At 45.6% G+C, this 23,275-nt stretch overlaps 1 protein-coding gene across 9 annotated transcripts in view; it reads right to left on the bottom strand.

Moving 5' to 3' along the window:
* Gpr161 (G protein-coupled receptor 161) overlaps positions 1-23,275 on the bottom strand; it is a 116,883-nt gene that overhangs the window by 74,255 nt on the left and 19,353 nt on the right. For 8 of the 9 annotated variants that reach the window (XM_074047566.1, XM_074047564.1, XM_074047559.1 and 5 more), the window contains 3 exons: positions 15,608-16,025; positions 8,054-8,778; positions 2,209-2,313 (listed from right to left, as the gene is read on the bottom strand). In XM_074047566.1, coding sequence (XP_073903667.1) covers positions 2,209-2,313; positions 8,054-8,778; positions 15,608-15,981 — 1,204 coding nt within the window. In that variant the 5' untranslated portion in view covers positions 15,982-16,025. Of the gene's footprint in view, positions 1-2,208; positions 2,314-8,053; positions 8,779-14,858; positions 15,071-15,607; positions 16,026-23,275 lie in introns of those variants that run through there. The other variant, XM_074047567.1, reaches the window with a different exon arrangement.

The raw sequence follows: 23,275 nt of genomic DNA, 5'->3' as shown, positions 1-23,275 counted from the left end.
ATTTAAAGTTCTGTGGGGGTGGGAGGGGTCAAAAAGGGTTGGAAAATTATACTCCTGAAGAAGTGGGGCGATAAAGGAACATCCTAGTAGAGTTGGCCAGAGCAGGGGAGAGACAAGAGGCACAGGATAGCAGGAAGGAAGGGCTGGGATGGGACCTGCCACTTCACAGTGCCCTGGCCTGACAATGGGAGCTGCCTTGTTCTTGGTTCCCAGCTTCCCAATCTGTCAAAGCTTCGGCGCTCAGGAACTCAGGAGGAAAGCAAAGTCTGGAGTTCCTCATGTGCCTTCAGAATCCATTGCCAGGTGTTACGTTCCTGCCTGTGGAGAACCAGTCCCTGGGTGGGCCTCAGGATATAGTGGTCAGGCATGTAGGTTCACACTGCACAGACCTGGCATTACTGGCAGGTGATTTAGTCCCTCAGTATCCCTCTGTGACTATAAAATTGGCATCAGCACCTGATCTGCTTCAGAGAGCTAATGTGAGGATCATGAGTTGAGACAGAAAAATTCAGGATGGTGCTTGGCACATAGGGGGTAAGTCACTGGAAGTCATTATTAATCGGACACAGCTAATAAACTGTAGGCTGAACCACACTCACTCTGTGTGACCCAAATGCCCACAACTCTTCAGCTCACAGCACTGTCCTTGCCTCTCACACCTGGCCATCTCCTCCACTGAGAAGCCTTTCCTACCTTCTCTGCATGATAACTCCCAACTCCCTGCTGTGTATTCCCTACCACTTGGCTCCCTCCCAGCGCTCAGCACGTGCCTGGCCTTTTAAAATAACTTTATGGAGCTATAATTCACAGCCCATACGATTCACCATTTGAAGTGCACAGTTCAATGAGATGTATCACCTTTCATGGAAAGTCTGTCTTCCCCACTCAATTGCAAGCTTCATGAGGACAGTTCACCACTACACCCTAGAACCTCTGGATTTCTGTTAGCTGACGAGCATGGGCAAGCAGTCTGGGAAGTAAGAGATTCTCCTTTACTTCAAGTCGCACAAGAGACTCAGGTCTAGGGGATGGTGTGACCAGTAGTTCCTGGGACTCCATGTGGAGCCCTCTGGGCTGCCAGGTGAGGGGACATCCTCAGGAATGTCCTGCCTCCCAGGTTCCATGACACAGTTCCCTTAGGTGACAGAAAACACAGGCCAAGGTAGGGATGATTTTCAAAAGCTCCCAGTAGCAGAGAGAGAGAAGAGCTCACAGGGAAACACCCACTGCCAAACTTGCTACTTTGCGTTCTAGGATTTGGTACCTCTCCCTCCATAGCCCAGAACATCGGCAAGTGCCAGTCCTAGATGGGTAACAGATGTGGCCTGGTGCCTGGCTCTTCTACAATCTGCAGCTGTGAACTAGATTGATGGAGAGTACCTTTTTGACACTTTCATCTCTGCCCCCATGGCTCCAACCCAGGGCCTCATGGATTCCCTGTGAACATAGGATGTAGCATTCATGGTTCTTCATGAGCACCAAGAACAGACTCTGGCATCGTGAAGCCTATGGCCGGGAGGGAGGGGCTGCCCACATTTTGCAAGCTCTTCGAGGCTGTAGCTAAGGGAGGATGGTTGGAGGATTCATAGGAATATAGTGCTTCAGGGAAACGGAGTTGCTCCTTGGGAGCCAGGCCAGGAAAGATGATGGCAAAGCTGGTTGACCTGGCTGCTGGAGGGCTTCTTCTGCACCGGCGCCTGACAGGAGTGCTTCATACTCACTATGCCTTTTAACTCTTACAGCTACCCTTTGACATGGGGATTATTACCCGCATTTCCCAAATGAGGATACTCTGGAGTGTAGAAAGAGATTAAGCAACTTATCTAACATACCTCCACTCATAAAAGGCCAACAGGAGGCTGAGAACCAGGCAGGTGGACTCCAGGGCTGGACTGGCCAGTGGTTACTATAAGTAGAGTAACAAGCACAGTCTTTTCAAATTTTAACTTTTCAAAGGCTTTTGCTTTCTTTCAACCTCACATTAGCTCCATGTGGCAGGGGGAACAGGAGCTTAGGTGCCCATTTTTTAGAGGAAGAAACTGAGGCACAGAAAAGCTGAGAAGCTAAGAGCCACAACTAGAAACCCAGGCTTGAGTTCTTGCTCCATGCTCTTTCCACACTACTTGGGAAAGGAAGTCCCTCTGACCAGTGATTTTACCTGCATCAAGTAAACACACAGGAGAGAGGTTTATGAAGTGTGAAGGTTACCTGAGTCCTGAGAGCAGCTGAAGCCGGTGTCACCAGTGCTGCTGCTGTGCCCCAGGGGCTGTCCACCTGCCATGAGTGCTGTGAGGTGTGGGGACAGGCCCAAATCTGAAAGGCAAAGGTGGCATTGACAGCACAATTACACACTACCAAGTGGCCAGTGCCTGCTCTCCTATGTCATAACTGCCCTCCTCCCCCGCTCCCATCCTCCAGGGACACAGCCCCTGTCCTCCTGCTCTTTCCCCTCTTCTGTGCAAAACTCACTGAAAGACAGCAGACATCCACTGATTTTACCCCACTCTGCCCCTCATTCCTATCCCACTGGGTCAGGACTCACTGGTTTTCCCGGAAAGGGGAAAACCAGTTGACCATGTCAGATACCAAGGCAGGTAGAGGAAAAAATCTAAAGTGAGATGTTCTGTGAGAGAGAACATCTTCCAGTTACAAATGGAAAATTCGACCCCCATGTTTACCTTCTAGATCCTACTTGAATAGCAAGGGGGGATTTAAAAAAATCTTCTTAAAGTGGGAGAGAATTTAGGGAAGCTAGAAAGCAGATGGATGAGGATGATGAAAGTGACCCAGGAAAGAGAACTGAGGTTGTGGGGGAGGCCAGAAAACGAGGCAAGTTGTCACTCAGGGACCCCAGAAGTTCAGAAACTAGGCCCAGGAGTCTCTGCAGGCAGGTGGGGATTGACAGAAAGCATCTGTAGTGACACCTCCCTGCTCTTTTCCATCTGGACTTAAGATGCCTGACCAGCAGTGTTGATGGGACAGTGGAATGAACCAGAGAGATGGCTCTGGCCCTCGAGACACAGATACAGCAGAAGGAAAAAGCAGTATAGTAAAAACTGAGGGGACAGGGAGAAGAGAGGGAGAAGCTATATATCTGTCAATCAGATCCTGGCCAACCTGAGCTGGAGGCTGGAGATGGAAGACCTCTCCACCAGGAAAACCAGTCAGCCCAAGAGAAAGACATGCTGATAGTAAACACTGGGGGCCCTTGAAATGGCCCAGCTGGACCACACTGTAGTCAAGAAGACTGCCAGCCCCACCTCAACCTGGGCTTCCCAACGGCTCTCCAGTGTCTCCTTACTAAAGGTGTAGAGCTGGCCAAGGTCCACCACAGTTAAAGAAAGGTGCTAGCATGAAAGGGGAAAGAAAGAAAAGACAAATGGATCTCAGAACACAATTTGTGGAATTTAAGGATGAAAAAATTATAACGGGGTATCATAAAGTTGAAAATTAATGAATCCATTACAAAAGGAACTGGGAACAATTTTAAAAGAGAATATGGACGTAAAAAACACTTAGAAATTAAAAACATAGAGTAAAAAGAAGTCAAACTCCTCATATCTCCTGAGGAAGACCTACTACCTAGTAGAACCGCTGTGGTTTCAATGTTTCCCTCAAAGTTCATGCGTTGGAAGCTAATCCCAAGGCAACAGTGTTGGGAGGTGGGGCCAAATGAATGAATTAATGTTGTTATCATAGAAATGGGTTAATTACCTCAAGCATGGCCTTGGTATCAAAGAGAGTTTCACCCCTTTTGACCTCTCTTGCCCTTCTACCTTCCTCCATGGCTTGATAAAGACAAAATCCCTTGCCAGATGACAATGCCATGCTCTTGGACTTCCCAGCCTCCAGAATTGTAAGCCAAATAAATCTCTGTTCATTATAAATAATCCAGTCTTGGGTATTTTATTAGAGCAGTAGAAAATGGACCAACATAATGATTTTCCATAAAAGTCAATCCCTGATTTCCCTACAATACACTTTCAGATAAGAAAACCCTGTTCTTTAATTTTATTCTAGAGCCTCTGAGGGTGCAAGGTAATAGAAGATATTCTTTCCTCTCTTCCCTGGAGCCAAGGAGGAGATGGAGGCACTGGAGGGATGGGCAGTCACAGCGAGCTTCCCTCGGAACTTCCTTTTCTTTATTTTTGGAATTCCATACGGAGCTATCCCCTTGGCGTTCCCCTTCACCAGGAGTTAGTTACAGGGTGAGATCAGAGAAGACCCAAAACACCTCCCCTGAACCTAACACCGCTCCTAGGTCTTGGCCTCCAAACATGGCTATGTTCAACAGGAGGCCTGGCTTTGGGAGTGGAGCCAACGGGGGCCACCTCCTGCCAACCGGGATGGTGGCAGCCACAGTGGGTTTGGGACACCATCTCTGAGGCTGCAGCAAAAGCCAGGAACATGTCTTGGTCTCCACCAGTGGGAGGAATCACTTAAGCCAGACCACTGTGGCTTCTCAGAACGGCCTGAGATAGGGCAGCCAGGTGGCATCTGTGTACTCTGTGTTTTCCCAGCTTTTCCCACTGGAGGGTGGACACAGTTCCCCTGAGATTTTTCCCATGAAACAACACATCCTTCGGGCTGGGCCCAATCCAACCCCTCAAAAGACATAGAGAGAGAGAGAGAGAGAGGGAGAGTGACAGGGAGGGAGGGAGAGACAGAGAGAGAGAGAGAGGAAGGAAGAGAGGGAGAGAGAGAGAGGGAGGGAGGGAGAGAGGGAGGGAGAGAGAGAGGGAGAGAGGGAGGGAGAGAGAGAGAGAGAGGGAGGGAGGGAGAGAGGGAGGGAGAGAGAGAGGGAGGGAGGGAGGGAGAGAGAGAGAGAGGAAGGGAGAGAGGGAGGGAGAGAGAGGGAGGGAGAGAGGGAGGGAGAGAGAGAGAGGGAGAGAGGGGGAGGGAGAGAGGGAGGGAGAGAGAGAGAGGGAGAGAGGGGGAGGGAGAGAGGGAGGGAGATAGAGAGAGAGAGAGAGGGAGGGAGGGAGAGAGGGAGGGAGAGAGAGAGGGAGGGAGGGAGAGAGAGAGGGAGGGAGAGAGAGAGGGAGGGAGGGAGAGAGAGAGAGAGGGAGGGAGGGAGGGAGGGAGAGAGAGAGGGAGAGAGAGAGAGAGGGAGGGAGAGAGAGAGGGAGGGAGAGAGAGAGGGAGAGAGAGAGGGAGGGAGAGAGAGGAAGGGAGAGAGTCAGGCCCCAGAGATCAAGTTTGCTGCTGTGGAGGAACGTGGGGCAGGCAAAAACCACTAGTGCCTTTTAGGAGCTAACACAACAGGGGAAGGGATTCTGAGGTGAAGATCCTACAATCACCAGAAGACCTCGAAGTGCCATCCGGAAAGGTACTTAGAAAAGCAAGGGAGGGACATTCAAAAGTTCCCAGGTTGCCCTTTCCTCCCTCTGGCCCTGACCTCTCAAAAGGACATGATTTAAGGCACTTTCCAAAGTAAACGAGAGACTGCGTCCTCTTCCCAGGAGATAACTAAAGAGGCCCTGCCCCATTTAAGGCTCCAGGTGACAGGGGCATCTGGTTAGGCTGCTTCCCCAGGTGCAGGCCACCTGACTGGGGGAAGAGGTCATCCTTGAGCCCTCCAGCCTGGGGTGCACCAGCATATCCTCTAGTGGAAAGGCTGTGGAAGGCTGTTTGCCCTTTCTCCTGAGTTCTCTTCTTTCCACTGATTGCCAGGAGCCTGTGTCAACTTTAGACTTGTAGTTTAGTATCCTAAGACCAAATTAGCATTTAGCTTACCTTTCAGCACTACAATACAATGTCCACTCCAGGGCTGACCTATTCACCATGAGGTGGCACTGCCTGGTCACCTCTTGGTAGCCCATCGATTTCAGATCCTGGGTGAACCCACCCTGTAGGGTTCAGCTAATGAGACCTCTCAAGCAGAAGATCTGCTCACAGGGCATTCAACAGGGTCTGTTCAGCTCTAGCTGAGACAGAAGGACCAGGGACATGTGGTGGAAACCACAGTTCACTCTCTCTATCAGGAAGGTAGTTCCTGGCCTGGATGGCCCAGGGTGTGGAGTTGGGATGGGGCCACACATTCTGCCTTGATACCCAGATTCACATTGATGCCTCTGGCCTCCTAGGATCAGACTCCTCAGCTCCCATCCCTGGAGAAACCACAGACTCAGAACCCATCATCCCACAAGCTGTTCAACCCAAAAGCATCCCACAAGACTGTTTTTCTAAATAAGGACTGCCAGCAGCCTTAGACTTGCCAATCTAACCACAGCTGGTGTCTTCCACTTGCTCTTACAGCTCACGAACTCTTCCAGGACAATCACAAGTGACTTGCATGGAAAATCTTGGCCCCCAGACAGATGTTTCTTTTTGTTCTATCTATCCTCTCCTCCTTAAGTCTCTCCATTTTTTTTCTTCCTCATTCTTAATGTCACTGGAATAGAAAATATTATTTTTTTGCCTAGAAGACAAGTGATTTTTACAAAATCTGAACAAATAAGCTAACCAGTGAAATGAAGCCAAACATTGAATATACCTCTTGGCTCACGAGTCATACTTGCAAGTGGCAGGGGGTGGGCACTTCAGTCTTTTAAATACTGGGATATGGAAACATTTGGATACAGTCAAAATAAAAAGTCCCAAACTTCCTTTTTTTCAGAAATAACTCCATTAATCTACGAAATAGATCAGTACAACTGGTGTGCCTCATCACCAGATGGAAAGAATCTCCCGTCATCTCTGCCAATGAGTGCTCAAAGTAACCAGGGGTCATAATGTCTTCTAAGGAAGGTGAAGGAACTCTCTTTGCCATGAAGAGGGAAATTAACTACATGGTTTGATGAGATGCCCAAAGTCATATTGCAAGAGGTCAGAACTGCAATCTGAATGAGGTGCCCTTAAAACCTTCCAATGGCTTGACTGGGTGAGGGTCTCCCTAAAATTCTAGATACCTCATCTCAGAACAACACAGCCATAACTGCTAGGGTCGTCCACCACTGCATGCTCAAAACAGTGCATGAAGGCTGGAGGAGGAACAGAATACTTGCACAGTCTCAGGGTAGCTCCTCTGTTGTATTAACTACAATGGAAATGATGGTGACTTTATAGTGGGGAAAGCTGGCAGAGGACACCTGAACTAGGAGGTCAAGGGTCACCTAACTCATATTGACATAAGTGCCCCTGATCTGATGCACTGAGCCCATTAGCCCTGCAGCATTCTTGCCAAATTAGTAGAACCTCATTTTAATTGTGAGAAAACAGATAAAGACAAATCAAGGAGCACACTAGAAAAGGCTTGACCAATGCTCTATAAAAGTGTCAATGTAGGGCTCTCCCCACTGGCACAGCACTTGCCTAGTATGCTTGAGATCCTGGGTTTGATCTTGTGCTGGACACTAAAGGAAACTCTCTGTGCTGCTTTTTAAACTCTTCTATGATTCTAAAATTATTTTAAAATAAAAAGGTGAAAAAATTCTAACTCCTAACTAGAGCAAATATCTGGGTCTTGTCAAAGGTGGTGGAGCTGACTCTGGATCCGCTCTCAGGCTGATAAGCAGCCTCAGTCACATGATAGTGACACTTCAATGGATGGCTACTATTTGGCAATGACACCCCCTCACCAGGGACTATATGAGGAAACTGCTGGCCTGGGAGGAAGGCGCAAGGTGCCTGTGCTAGAGGAAGGGAGACAGACTGGAACGAGCAGCCAAAGTAAGGAGGGGGCATTGAAGAAAGGGCACACTGAAGGAAACATTTGCCAAGAGGAGAAGCAGCCTGGCCTAATGCTTGGCTCTTTTTTTTTCTCTAGTAAAGAAGTAACTATACACTTGAGACCAAGGGTTTGGCTAAGGTTTCAAAAAGTGGATTTCTGAATTGTAGTGTCCCTTGTATGTCAGGGAGCTATGCTGGCCCCCTCTTTACCATAGCCTTGAGCTGCTGAGTATTGGAAGGATATTTGGGTATCACCAAGGAAACTCTGCTGTCCTCCTTCTCTGCTTGGAATTTTGAGGCCATAGGCTGAACAACTGAGAAGGACCTTAAACTATACCTGCCTTGGGGTGGGCATCCCTTTCCTAACAGGTTCCCAAGTTACCTGTGATCCTGTTGGAAATGCTGAAGAGCCTGGAAGTTCTCTGTCGCTGCACAAAGGGTTCCCGGTAATACCGGTCCCCAAAGCACATGCCCAGGAGTTCCTTGCGAACTGTCTTGTTCCAGAGTCCGTAGATAAGGGGGTGGCAGATAGCGCTCGTGAAGGACAGCCATGTGGCCCAGGTCTCCAGGGTGGGGGATACATAGTTCTTCCCCCAGAGTGCCTCAGAAGTGATAACAACCATGTAGGGGCCCCAGGTGACCATGAAAGCACCAAGGACCACCAGGATGGTAATGAGGGCTTTGCACTGGTTGGCTGAGTAGACCACGCCCTGAAAGGCATTCCTCCTACTGCCAGAAGAGGAGGTGGAGGTGCTTGAGTTTTTCCTCCCACTCCTCTGTGCATCCTCCTCCACAATGACCACCGTGCCACAGTGCACCTTGCGTGCCTTGACCCTGGCCACACGGAAGATGAAGCCATAGCACACCAGCATGACCAGAAAGGGGAACAAGGCGCACCAGATCTGCCAGAAGGCAGTGTATCCAGGCTCCCGGTGCCAGGCAGCCACACACATCCACTTGAACTCGTCAAACTCCACCGAAGACCAACCAAATAGGGGAGGCAGGCAGCCGACGAGGGAGTGAAGCCAGATGTAGACAAGCGCCATCACAGCCCGATTCCCTGTGATCTTCATGGGGTACACCATCGGGTATAGGACAGCATAATAGCTGAAAAGGGATAGGGGTGGGGACACAGAGGGGTCAAAAGGAAGAGAGAACACATCAAGAAGTGTACCCTGCTTTCCTTCAGGGGCCCTGCACTTCTCCCAGCCAACCCTTCCATAGAGTAAAGCCATCTCTAAGAGGCACCTTCTCCAGCCCTCCCCAAGTGAGTTGCAGGCTATCGTGCTGCACAGCTCTTCAGCATAGAACAACAGTTGGATGCAAGCCAGGACACAGAACTCAGATGGTCCCATGTCCAGGTTGACACACCAGAGACCTCTCCTATCTGGCAGTGCAGGTGCCCCTGAGGCCTCTTCAGGGGTCCCGAGAGATCATGTGTCAAGCCAGCTCAGTTCTGCTCTTGCTGGCATTAATCTCTTTAGGGCAGTTTTCAGAGAGGTCATTAAGAACCCAAGTGATGTCTTTGGACTACTGGGTTCATTCACTCAACAGATATTTCCTGAAAGTGTGCTGTGTGCTACCTCCTGGAAACACAGGTGAGACGATGTGAGGAAGGCAAACACATGAGTCAGGAGTGGGAAGGGGCCCCGCTGAATGCTCACAACTGTGAGCAGCAGGTGTGCCATGCTCATTTTTTAGACAAAAACACTAAAGCAAAGAAAGGCCGAATAACCTACCCAGATATATGGAAGCAAGAGATTAAAAAAAAAAAAACAACCAACCCGCAGGCTATCTAACTCTACGGTCCCTCACACACAGGCCCAGCAATTCCTTGCAAGCTATCTTGTTCTAGAGTCCATGGATCAGAGGGTGGCTTCCAGTCACACTCCTGTTACGGAGGAGGTAGGCAAGTATTCTACTGGTTCAAGCTGGCAGACCTTGATCCAGACCAAAGGGGTAGAGTGGGCTTTCTGGAGGAGAGAACACAAGACCTGAGTCCTGAAAGGTTGGGGCACTGGCCTGAAACCATCCCAGGAGGAAGGCTGGCCTCAGCAGGGCATGGACATTCGAGCGAGCATGGTTCCACAGGGGAAATGTGCGTAGTGCAATCAGGCGGAAGCACTGAGGACGAGGAGAGGGGAGATGAGAAACTACCAGGTGGGCAGGGGCAGGGTGGGCAGAGCCTTATAGGATGGGCTAATGCCAACCCTGGAAATGGAAAGGGTGGAAGGACTTTTTCTTTTCATTCATCTATTGGTGGAAGGACTTAGAGCATAGGGTTGGAGGTAAACCACCACTCTCCCCCGCAGACTTACCCAAGGGAATACTGCTTACATGAATTGAACCTTCCCATGAAGGTGCCTGTGGGACAAGGGTGACCACAACGATGCTGACTGGTACAGGCAGGATGCTGGAAAGTGACTGTAGCTACACCTCACACATTCCCTGTGAGGCTATCTCCTCCACCAGGGCCTTCCTGACCTACCCTTGGGTACCACAGCTGACTGGATGGGCTGCCTCCCCAGTCAGTGTTCCAAACCAGGGTAAGCCTGGAGTGCTCAGGTGTTGTGCCACAAGCTCAGGCCAAGAGCATTTGGGGGTATGGAGCTGAGAAGAAGCTCCTGCTGTGATTGTGGTGCAGATGACAGGGTCACTTCACAGTGGCCTGAATAAGGTTATTACTGTCTCACACTGGTGTCTCAGTTTGCATCTGACAAAGGCCATGCAAGTCCAGTGGAAGAAGCATGACTTCGGAGGTGGAAATTCTGAGTCCACCTGTTGCCTACGACCTGGGACCTTGGGTAGCTAATTTAACCTCTCAGAGCTCCAGTTCCTTTTCTGAAGTGGGAATTGTAGAACCTAGGTCTCAGGTCTGCCTCTAGGAATGATTGGGGCAGAGCATGTGAAAAGCCTGGATCGTATCTCCCCTTAAATGGTAGTCAGGCAGAGTCTGTTCTCTGCTGGCCCACCTACCTGTCTCCTTCCTCTTTAGGGACGGAATCCCACAGAGCTCATGTTCCTGCAAAATTTCATGATCCATGGGACACCGGGCCCCTCTGAGCCCAGGAGGATGACGCAAACCACTATAGTGATCTTCCTACCCTCACGGAGTGACCAGCTAAGACATCATCCTGGTAAGTGAAATGTGAGGAAAATTTGCTTGAGTGGAAGGGTTGGGGGTTGTACTTCTAGGAAGGTCTTCTCATTTAAGAAGACACAAGGTGAGGCCAGGCATGATCGTACACATATGCAATCTAGCTACTTAGGAGGCAGAAATGGAAGGATCCCAGTTTGAGGACATCCGGGGGAAAAAGTTAGTGACACTCTATCTCAAAAACAGACTAGTGGGTTGAGGGCACGGTTTAAGTGGTAGAGTGCCTGCCTAACTAGCACAAGGCCCCGAGTTCAAACCCCAGTACTATCAAAAAGAAAGAAAAAAAATTTTAAGACATAAAATCAAAACTTCTACTTTTTTTCTCTAAATGACGTGCAGGTGCTCTGACTTCAGGACCTCCGGAGAGTGTACGAGTGGGTGTGGGAGGCCAGATGTGCTAAATGTTCACTGTCTTGGACCCTTTGACCAATCCTGTTCTGGCAGTCATAAGAATAATTACAATTAATAAGATGTGTTCTGCCAGAATCTGTGAGCTATTCTCAATATCCACTTAATACCATTACCTTATGGACAGGTTTTCCTTTATTGTAAGAAATGATACTTGTGTTACTTGCTGACTCAAGTTTGGGTCTGGGCAACTACAGGGGACCTGACCGTGTTTTCTCCCTCCTGAGTTCCCAGGAAGGTCCAGGCCAGCAGCCAGGTGCTGGCTACCTTGAGGACTGTCTCTGAGAGTCAGAAAAGCCCCACAGGCCACAGCCCTGCCCAGGTACAGGTACAGCCACAGCCTCTAGGGGTTACATTGCTTTTATTTCTTTTGGAGGGGGAGGATTAAATGTACACATGTTGACATGTATAAATCTATCCCTCTATCAACATAAAAGACATTCCCAAAGACAGGGGGTTTCTTTTGCTTTCTGAGTGTTTAACTGTTTTTTTTGTTGTTGTTGTTTGTTTTGTTTTGTTTTACAGGGAGAGGGGGTTAGTACTAGGGTTTGAACTCAGGGCCTCTTGCTTGTAGACAGGCACTCTACCACCTAAGCCACATCCCAGCCCTCTCTTAACTGTCTTCTGAGGTTCTAGATCTTTCCACTAACTGTTCATTTTTACACACGAGCCCACACATGACCCTTGGACCCAAAAGAGAGAGTCTCAGGTTGTCATGTGTGACATATCAAGGGGTGTGTAGCTCTCCTGCCACATACCAACCATGTTGATATATCCTGTTTTTATAAGATGTCTTCACTGAAAACATGAACAAATCTATGCCAACTCCAGCTACCTTGTGTAAACAGGTTAACTTAACACTGCACAATCTGAGTGATCCTTTTTCTCATAATCCATTGTTTTAGGCACTTGCATGTATTATATTCTATTTTGGGAACTGGAGTTTCATCGACCACAGGGTGGAATGAAAATATGAGAAACATTTTAAATGGCTCTGGCACCCTACCAGCTTCCCAGCTAAGCTAGAGGTGACCACACATTTTAGACTTGCCTGTAGTATCAGAATTATTCACAGTAAAACACTTCACCCATGGAACCATGGCCCAGGCTGTCTATTTCCACTTGGCTAGTTTAGGACCTGACAGTTAAATGGTGAGTTTCACTCCAGCCAGCTGTTTTTTTATAATCTGCCTTTGCTCTCTCTTTATGGGCTATAAGATAGATTCTTTGGGGTCATCTGTCCAACAAGTTTGACATCTTCCTTCCTTCCTTCTTTCCTTTTTGTGGTACTGGTACATGGTAGGCATTGAGCCACCACCAGTCCTGACAGCTTGCTTCCACTAGGATTCTCAGTTGGGAATAATTGTGTCCCTCTGAGGATATGTAGCAATGTCTAGAGACACTCTGTGCTATCACAACTAGAGAGATGTCACTACCACCTAGTGAGTTGAGGCTAGAAGCTGCCATATGTCCCACAGTGACAGGACAGCACCTCACCGTGAAGAGTCACCTGGCTCAAAAGTCAACAGAGCTGAGGTTGCGAAGTCCTGAGTTACATACCTGCAAGACCCTTCTCACTATTTAGGGCCTGGCTTGAGCTCCATCTTTTCCTGATGTCCTCACTTCCCCATCCATTGGCAGCAGTGATTGGTGGAGCTGTCTGTGACAGTTATTTCTGCTTTGCTTTGACATCAGCAGGCACAGGTCAGTGTCTGTCACTGACCTGCTACTCTGTTGGGTGGCTATTGGGTGGGTCTGTATCCTACTCATGCCTGTCTACTACCACCCCAAGATTCAGAACCTCCCATAGAGTACATCAAAGAATAAGGCACTGGGCAATATAAACTCTCTGTGGGTGATACATTTGGATGGCATGATTCGAGAGTTTGTCATACTTGCTGGTGAAAAACCTCATTCTTACCTCTCTAAACCCCAGATTTAATGGCAGAACTGACAGCCTCCTACAGCTTCCACTGCAGACAGCTGGCACTATTTACTAAGCATTCAGCTAGAGACAGCCCTGCAGAGACACTTCAAGACCAATGCCCCATCTCTTTTAGGGTTTTTGGGGGTTTCTTTGTCTTTTCTTTTTTTGGTGGTACTGGAGTTTGAACTCAGGGCCTCATGTTTACTAGGCAAGTGCTCTACCACTTGAGCCACTCCCACAGCCCAATGCCCCATCTCTACAACTAAGCTTCTTAGCCTCACTCTGTGTTCCCAGGACCCAAGGCGCAAGGAAGGGATATTCAAAAGTTAATATTTCTTACAATAGAAAGTGCTGTGGTTTGAATAATGACCCCACAGATCCATTTGCTGAAGGTATGGTCCCCAGCTGGGGGTGCTATTTGGGAGGTGGTGGAAACTCCAGGAGGTAGTGCTTAGCTGGAGGAAGTAGATCACTGGGGGCTGCCTTTGAAGGGTACACCCAGTGCCCAATCCTTTCTTTCTCTGCTTCCTGTCCACCATGAGGTGAGCCTCTGACACATGCTCCCGCCATCATGATGCTCTGCCTCACCATGAGTGTAAACTAAACACAGCCAAGGACTATGGATGGAACCCTCTAGAACCATGAGCCAAACTATATAATATTTTGTCACAGCAACAAAAGTCTGACTAGCATAGAAAGTAAAACAAGGAGATTCCATTCTTCCCCACAGTCAGTGAGCTTCGAAAAATCTTTTTCCAGTATTACATAATCCATCCTGATAGGATACTGAACACGGCTGCTGAAGTAAACATCTGTACAACTTCCTGAAAGGCAACTTGACTTTTCTACACCAAGAATCTTGAAGGTGTAGTTACTCTTACTGAAAACATGGCAATTCCACAAACAGACATGCTCTCAGAGTAGTGAGCTGTGTGAAACCACCTAACTCCACTAACAGGGGACTGAAAAAAAAAAGTCACAGTCCATCCACAGGATAGGATTCCACAGAACTATTAAAACTCATGTTCTCCAGATATCTCCAGATGGGAGGAAATGCCCGTGATCACATGATAAGGCACAAAACTATGTGTGCCACGAGCCTATTTCAGAAATTCAATGTACACAATCAAAAATTACCAGAGGCAAATACACTGAAAACATAAACAGTGATTGATCCAGATTGGTTGGATTCTGAGTAGCTCTTCTTTCATTCTTTATGTTTTCTGTATTGCTTTTATTACTGGAAAAAAACAGACATTTAGTTAACTGACTCATTTTGGCCTTATCTCTGTTCATTCTACATCCTTCACACAGCCATGGAGGGATAATAGGATTCTGGCTCTGAGTCCAGTGGAGGCCTGTGCTCAGGATGAACAGTCCAACTACACTCATCACCTGAATAACGGGTGATCCCCTAAGAGCCTAGGGACTTGTGGCACAACATCCCTGGCCAGCCCCCTCTGCTTTTACCTTGACTCTACCACTAACTTCCTCCCCAGTTTCTGGGAAATCACACAGACCTTGAATCTACCCTCCCCGTCTCCATGAAGTCCAACCTTTGCCTGTGATGGATGAAGTGACCATTGGAAAAATCCTACTAAAAAATCCTAAATGAAGGGTGGGAACTCACTGCAAAGCCCCTGAGCTTTGTACAACCAACTCTGCCAGCACAATACAGGAGTCTCAAGAACCCACCAGGTATAGCTGAGGAACATCTGCAGTGCCACTGGGAGCAAACTGGGTGGTAACAACACACTCAGCCTCTCCCAGTTGTGACTGTCTGTTCCCTGGATTGTTTTCTTTTTCCTGCTCCCCTTCTAGCCCTGGCTGTGGAAGAGTGAATAGGTTTCCTATCTGGGCTCCACCAGTGAGCTGGGACCAAGACCACAGCACGACACAGTAGGCACCTGTAAGGTTGAAAGAACAGTTGGGTCAGAAGACCAGGACTCAGTTCCTACTCACCTACCTCAGCTCTGTTTCTTCATCTGTAAAAGGAGAAACAAAGGTTTCTAGAACTTTTTTTTAAAGCAGTGGAACCTCCTTTTAAAAAAATTAAATTATAGTCAAGCATCACTTAACAATAGGGATACATTCTGAGAAATGTGTCACTTGGTGATTTTGTTGTTATGCAAGCATCAGTGTGTACTGACAAGAAAACAGGTGGTATAGCTTTCTACACACCTATATGGTACAGAATTTCAAATTATGCAGTCTGTCACTGATTGCAGCATCGTTATGTGGCACGTGACTGTATATGCAATTAGACAAATACAACCAGCGGTGCTCTGGTTAAGGAGATTGAAGAGAAGGCAGAACTCAGTTTGCTCACCCTGCCCTAGAAGAGGCCGCTGGCCCTATTCCAAGGAACTAACAGTGTACAAGTGGCTGGACCAGCAATCACCATTCTGAAATCCTTCAACTCTCTAAGTCTGAGGCAAGCTTACCGGTCTATGGCAATGACCCCGAGGGTGAGCATGCTGGCCGAGCTGATCAGCAAGTAGAGGAGGGCAGAGAAGTTGCACCAGACCACACCGAAGATCCATTCCCTCCGGATGGAGCTAGTCACCACAAATGGCAGCACCAACACAGACAGCAAGAAGTTGGATAGGGTCAGGCTGAAGACAAACTTGTTGCTGAGGGTGAGAAGGTAGGACTTCTTGTACAAGGTAACCACGATGACCAGGTTTCCCAGGCAGACAAACACGGTGATGATGATAATGGCAATGAACTCGGTGACGATCACACCCCCTTCACCTCCCTCCTCCACGGTGAGGTTGCTTAGCTCCTTCCTGTGGCCAAGGGAGGAGTTGAGGCTCATGGTCAGTGCACCTTGGCATGGGGTGGGCACAGCATGCTGGATGACTGCAGAAAACAAGGCAAGACCAAGGGACAGGAAAAGATCATCAGATCACATTGTCTCCCCTTTATAAAAGAGGAAGTTGAGGCTTAGAGGTGTTGCCCCAGGTCACCCAGCTAGTCTGGAGACTTTTGGTCAGTCTTCTGCATGCAAGATAAGTGGCCTATGTTCTACAACCCACATTGTGTGCCACTCACTGTGTCTCCTTAAATGATTTTTCTTTTCCCTTCATGTCTCTCAAGGGCCCATAGGTTAAGTCCCCACAAGACTAATTCCCTGGTTTAGTCCCCAGCTTGACACTGCTAGGAGAAAGTGGAACTTTCAGAAGGTGGGGCCTAGTGGAAGGATTTAGGCCATTGTGATGTGCCCTTGGAGAGGACTGTGGAGCTCTGCTCTCTTCCTCTCTCACTCTTTCATTTCCCAGCAGCCATGAGGTAAGCAGCTGCGCTCTACGGTGCACTTCCTCCATGGTGTGCTGCCTTACCACTGGCCCAAAAGCAATGTGTTCGACTGACTGTGAACAGAAACTTAAAAAACTGAACCAGAAGAAAATAGTAAACCTTTCCTTTCTTTTTTTTTTTTTTTTCCTGTGCTGAGAAACTAACCTAGGGCCATACGGGTGTTAGGCACGTGCTCCACCACTGAATTATGTCCTCAGCCCCAGAGGAAACTCATAAGTTGTTTATCACAGGCATTTCATTACAGTACAGGAAAGCTGACTAACACAATCCCCCTATCCATTTTCCCAAAGCCAAAGTCTCCAAACCTTTAGTGTGCTTAAGAATCACCCGAAGTGCCAGGTCAAAAAGCCAATTCCTGGGTTCCACCAGTAGAAACTCTGGTGTTGGAGATCACAGGCATGACCATTCATGCTTTTTTTTTGCAGTGTTGGGGATGGAGCTGACTGCAGAAACAAGGGCCTTGTGCATGTTAGACACTCCACCCCCAAGCTACACCCCAACTCCAATCTGCACTTTAAACAATCAGGTGGGGACAGGGAGCGCCAATACAAGTGTTCTGTGGGGGTCTGTTTGCAGATTGCTACCTTAGACACTTCTCAATGTGGGTCTGAACCAGCAAAATCACTGGGTGCTTACAAGAGACACAAGCCTATTTCTGAATTAGGGAACCAAAATCTGTACTTGAATCCCATCCCCAGCTGATTCATGTGCACATTCAAGTTTGATGTTAAGATTATCATGAGAACTATTCTGAGTTCCCCAAGCAAGGTTTAATCAAGTAAAATATATACTGTAATTGCTCTCATCAGACTCAGTGAGGGAGAGCAAGGATCTAAGTCCTAGGTGTAGATGGGTAAGTAGAGGCACTGTTGGAGGTCTTGGCCCACAGACATCACTGTCATCACTGCTCCCAGGAAACTGGCTCAGGATCTTGGCTAAAACTCAAAGTTGACACATTTTAACATAAAATCCTATAGGCTAATGTTTTTTCCAAACTTTTCATCTACTTTTGTCAGCCAAAAACTCCCACATATCGCTTTCCCCACCTGCTCTTGTTCTCCATGAACAGAAGACACCAGAAAGAAAGGAAAGACTGCTTTCTGTGAGCTAGACAACAAAAACCCTGGTCCCTAAACCGCCTCCACATAGCAATGGAATAGCTCACATCCGCCTGCCATCTCCATCCTAGCACCTTTGCCACAGGGAAGAGGAAGGTGGAAAAGCAGTTCATCCCCCTACAATAGTCCTTGGTGCTGGCTGGGAAGCTCTCCTTGCAGTTAGCTTGCATATGTAGCAGGTTGTAACCACCAATCCCAGGCCTGCTCTCTAAGGCAACACTGAGTAATGTGAGTCCCTCTTCCACGTGATGGTCTTCACTTGACTTCCTTCTCTGGATTATTCTCCAGTTCCTGATCATTCTTCACTTGGTGGTTCAAGACCCTTCACTAACTCAGCCTCCCTGTTGCACTTGCTCACAGATGTCTGTTACTCTCCTGATTTGTGGTCCCCCAAACTGAGCATAACATTCTAGCTGTGGTCTCATCAGTATCAAACCCAAAAGGACAGTCTTCATGATAAAGATAATCTCCTTCCAATATTCACTCTAGGAATACATTTTCTTGTAGCAATTATATCATCTTGTTAAGCTTATAAGTGTGTGGTAAAAACCCAGCAGATACTCCCAATCTTGAACACATGGAATTAATGTTTTTAAGCCTAAGCACAAAACATTATTTCTACAAATTTTACTTTCTGCATGTTAGCCCATATTTTCAGGCTGTTAAAATATTCTGAATTTTAATTCAGTTATGCAATTTCTTAGTTATTCCATCTTGGTGCCATGAATATATTTTACAGGTACGCCGACTATATCTGTGTCTTTGTAAGGTTGTTTCTGGTTTTTAATCTTTAGTTGGCAAGTTCTGGATTTTGTTGAGTCTTATAAGTAAATTATTAATTGGTGTCTTGATATAAAGCTTTCACATAACTATATTATTCCTCAGTTAATTGATTAGTGATTTAGAAACAGACTTTGAACCATGAGACGAACAAAATGGGAGAAAATATTTACAATTTATCTCACAGATAAAGGACTAATCATCCTCGTTTATAAGGAATTCCTTAAGAATTCTGAGAAAAATGGGTGAAAAATCAGAATAGAAAAATGGGTAAAAGACATGAATAAAGAGTTCACAGAAAAAGACATGACAGTGGTATAGGAAAAGCTGCTCAATTTCACCCAAAGTGAGAGAAATGGTCTTCAGATGCTATTTCTTTTTCTTTCTTTCACACCTGCAAAAATTCAAAAGCTTGGTAGCATTCTCCACTGTCAAGGCCATGGAGAAACATGCTCTTCTCCACTTCAAATGAGGATGAAAACTGGTACAGCTCTGTGGAGAGGGTTTGACAATGTCTAACAAAACTGTACATACATGCACCCTCGGTCGCAGCAATTTCACTTTGAGGCATTCCTCCTAAAGCTACACGGTCACAATGTGAAATACCAGATGTACAGGACTATTTTATTCGTTGAGGCAATTAGTTATTTTAAAAAATGGGAAACAAAGAAGAAGTTGAAATGAGAATGAAAATGCACACACAAATATACATATCGTTATTTGTCCCAAAAAGAAATACAGGTAAGAAAAATTAGAAATTAAGAGAGAGATGGAAGGAAAACTTGAAGTTTTTGTAATTTGATATTTGAGCTATGTAAATGTGTTACATACTAAAAAAATACTAAATCAAAATGGATACAAAAATAAACTGAAAATTGATGGCAGAGTATGTATTAGATTGATAACAAAAACATTCAGCGAAAAGAATTAAATCAAGCAGCTTCTAAACACAATATTTCAACTGTATACACTTGATGATATATATATTCAAACTACACACCCACACCCCCATACACGTGCATGTATATTCAAAGAAAGAACAAAAGTTTACTTAGTAGGTTAGATGCCAGTAATGGTATTACAACTCTTACACTTCAGTGTGAAGCAATTGAGCATACTTACTTATGGGAAAAGAGTTTTGTTACTATGGGAGAAGGGAGATACAAATTACAGAAGAGGGGAAAGGTGAAGAAGAACCCTGTGCCTGGAGTCACTTTTCAAGTATAAACATAAAGACATGTCCTAGGAAATTCCCCAGAATGCAATCAGGAAGATGAACAAGTTGAAAGTATAAGTAAAATGGCAAATGAGAGAATGACTAGGAAGTGCTTTATAAAGTACGATTGCTTTGCCCAAGAAATAGTGTTTCATTTATTATGAGAATCTTCTTTGGCAACAGGATAACAGACTCAGCTGATGTGAACATCTTTGCTATTCTAAATGCAAAGAGATGCTAGATTAGATATGACCCCAAAAAGCCAAAATTGAAAAAAGGGAAATCCATAGGTAACTGAAACAGAGAAAACTTAAAGCCAGAGTTATAATCTCACACCTGTGACCAGAAGGGTCTTAGAACGAGTTCAAGAGCCCTAGGTTAGAGGTTTTTATGTAGGAAGATGGCATTGGGACCCACAAGGCAGAAAATTAAAATTAATACCCTTCATAACAGTATATTTTAGAAAAGCTGCCTCCTCCTGGAAAAGGAGTAAGGAAAATTCCTATCAGCAAAGGGAAATGCTAAAAACAGTCATTGATCTAAGCTCGGGGTAGAGCACCAAGTTTTTTTTCTATGAGAAATCAAATATTGAGACATGTGCCATGCTTGTGGATGTTCCAATTTATACATTTCACCTGGTACAGAAATCCAAGCTCATAAATCCATACAAAAATTAATGCTGGCAGAGGTAAATACAAAATGGCTGGGTAGACTTCCACACTCACAAAACACCTCCCCCTAAGAAAACAAAAAACTTAAAGAAAGTGAAAAACAGGAAAATCAACATTCTGAGAACTGAAATAGAAAAATATATAATAGGGTTCTATAAATACAATTAAAAGCTTTGAAAGGAAAAGTAGAAACAATAAAGAACAAGATATTATGAAAAATAATATGCAATTGTGGAAAAGGAACAAATAGAACTTCCAGAAATTAATATTTTAGTCTTCAAAATTATAAATTAAATGCATGTGTTAAACAGCAAATTTCACTAAAGAGAAAGATGGTAAACTGTAAAAGAGATCTGAGGAATTAACTCAGACTACCATCAGAGAGATTAAGAAATTTAAAATATGAAATTAAGCCAGGATACAGGAAGGAGAAGATAAGAAGGTCTAACATATGTTCAATTAAAGGGTGGTAGCAAGGCTAGAGAGAACAGAGTTGTAGACACTGATGGATGCCTACCCAATACCCACCCTCAGTTTTTTCTTACTGACAGATCTCTGACTTTGTTCTGGTATCCAATCCTCCTCCAAGTGCCTCAGTGAAAGTTGATCCTATCCTAGTTTTGAGATGAAGATCCAGATTGGTCTTAACAAATTATTGTGTTCCTTTTTTCCCTGCAATTCTGGTACACTAAACAAGAGAAGCCTGTGGGAAGAGGAGTAAAGATCCATGAGGAAAGCTGCTTTGCTCTCATAAAGATACTAGGAAGAAAAAAAAAAATCTCTCTAATGGAGCTAATGGCAAAGAAGAAAGCAATCCTGGAGCTAGGGTGGCCCATCTTGGAATCATAGAGGGTACTGAGCCAATATGCTGAACACAGCCTAGATCTTTAGGCTAATAAATTAACAAATCCTGAGGTCACCTTCCTCCTGACTTTTTTGTTATGTGACTTAATACATCTTCTAAAATTATTCTTAAAGCTGTTTTGAGTTGGGTTTCTGTTATTTGAGTTAAAGCACAGAATTTAGAGGACACAAGTCCTCAAATTGAAAGAGTATATCAAGTTCTGAAAAATAAATCACAAAAAGTCCACACTAAGATACATCATAATGAAAAAATGGCAAACACCAAGATACAGAGAAATAGTAAAAGCCAATTTGATTAGAAAGGAAAAACAATTAGATAACCAATACATTCTTCAAAGCAGAAGATGCCAGGAAACAGTGGACTAGTATTTTCAAGGTCTTAAGGAAAAAAGCAGTAGCCCCAAAGTTCTCCAATATCTTTGGGGGGGGGGGGGCAAAAATATACTTTTGAGGCCAACTACACCTGAATGGTTACTAATGATTCCTCATTGAATTATCTACTCAAGGACACATTTCATGATGAAGGGAAGGGAATCCAGAGGTAAGGGCTGGGGAGCAAAACCCAACCGTTAGAAAAGAAATTGGTAGATAAGTAATCTAAATAAGAACTGTAAAACAAAATTTTTAAAGAGTAACCACAAATATTATGAAAATGACTAATTTGCAAGCCTTAAAAACACGATGAACCTAAAACAACAAACATAATTGATGTTCTTTCAAATTTTTAAAAATTTTTTTCAGAAGGGTAGGTACTAAGGGTTGAACTCAGGCCTCACACTTGCTAAGCAGGGGCTCCATCTCTTGAGCCTCCACCAGCCTTTTTTTTTAGGTTCTTTGACTTTCAAATAGTCTTGCTCTATGCCCAGGCCCTCCTGGGCTCTAATCCCCTGATTTATGCTCTCCAGCATAGCTGGGATGACAGGCACACCCCACTGTGCCCAGCTACTAGTTGAGATGGAGGTCTTGCTAACTTTTTTGTCTAAACTGGCCTCAAATACGATCCTCCTGATCTCTACCTTCCAAGTAGCAACTGGGATTATAGGCTTGAGTCACCACACCACGTGCTCTTTTTTATTTTTAACTGGCAATTATATGTATTTGTGAGGTACAGTATGATGTGTTTAACATATGTATATATTATGGAATGAATACATCAAGCTAATTAATATATCTGTCACCTCACATACGTTTTTTGGTAGGTGAACATTTAAAATCTACTCTTAGTCAATTTTAAAACAAACACTTCATTATTATTAACTATAATCACCACGCTGTATAATAGATCTCAAAAACTTATTCCTCCTGAACTGAATATGGAGCTCTTATAAAAGTGTGACTGGACTAGAAAGATTCCAAGCTAGATTGTCCTCAGGGCAAACACTTGGTTATCGCTGTCTTTCTAGCTCCTGCAGTGCCTGGTACATAGTAGGAAACTCAATTAATTACTTGTTGATAAATAACTTTAAAACTTTGTCACTATTAAGTGAGATGTGAGCATTAACATCATAAAGGTAACCACTAAAAGAATTAAAATATGAAGTAAAACTTCCAACCTAGGAGAGGGAACAATAGGATAAAGTACTACTTCACTCTCCAGTGGGCCTTATTAGTGTACAACAGTGAGCTGCAGAATGGGGGAGCCCAGGGTTGACTGTAATCCTTGAGGTCTCCTGGTCCTACCTTCCCCAGGAGGCTGAGGGGGAATGTAGGCCAAAGAGCTGCCTACCCAGAGAAATTCAAAATTCCAGTCTCTGCAAGGAGGCCTGGCTCAGGGAGGCACAAGCAAATCCTCAGGGCTGTATTTTTAAAGAACACAGGAGGGGATTTGGAAGGCCCCAGTGAGTACAAGCTTCCTGGCAGGCAGCCAGCTTACCCAGGGTCTAACAAGCCAGGGCCCATTGAATGTAAGCAAATTCCAGTAATGACTCACATTTTCATTCTCCTAGGCAGCTCTGTTGCCAGACACAAAGGTGTTTCAGAACTCCCACACTCCTACACTCTGCCCGGACCAGACCAATCCACGTCCTGCTGCTCCTCTGAGAAACAGCTAGACACAAGTGAGGTTTTAATCAATGTAGCAGAAATTATAGCAGAGAGAGAGAGAGAGAGAGAGAGAGAGAGAGAGAGAGAGCTAGCTAGCCCACT

This window comes from Castor canadensis, chromosome 11 (genome assembly GCF_047511655.1).
Source record: "Castor canadensis chromosome 11, mCasCan1.hap1v2, whole genome shotgun sequence".
NCBI classification, from domain to species: domain Eukaryota; kingdom Metazoa; phylum Chordata; class Mammalia; order Rodentia; family Castoridae; genus Castor; species Castor canadensis.
Note: the sequence above shows the minus strand (reverse complement) of the source record. Positions and strands in the feature narration are given on the sequence as shown.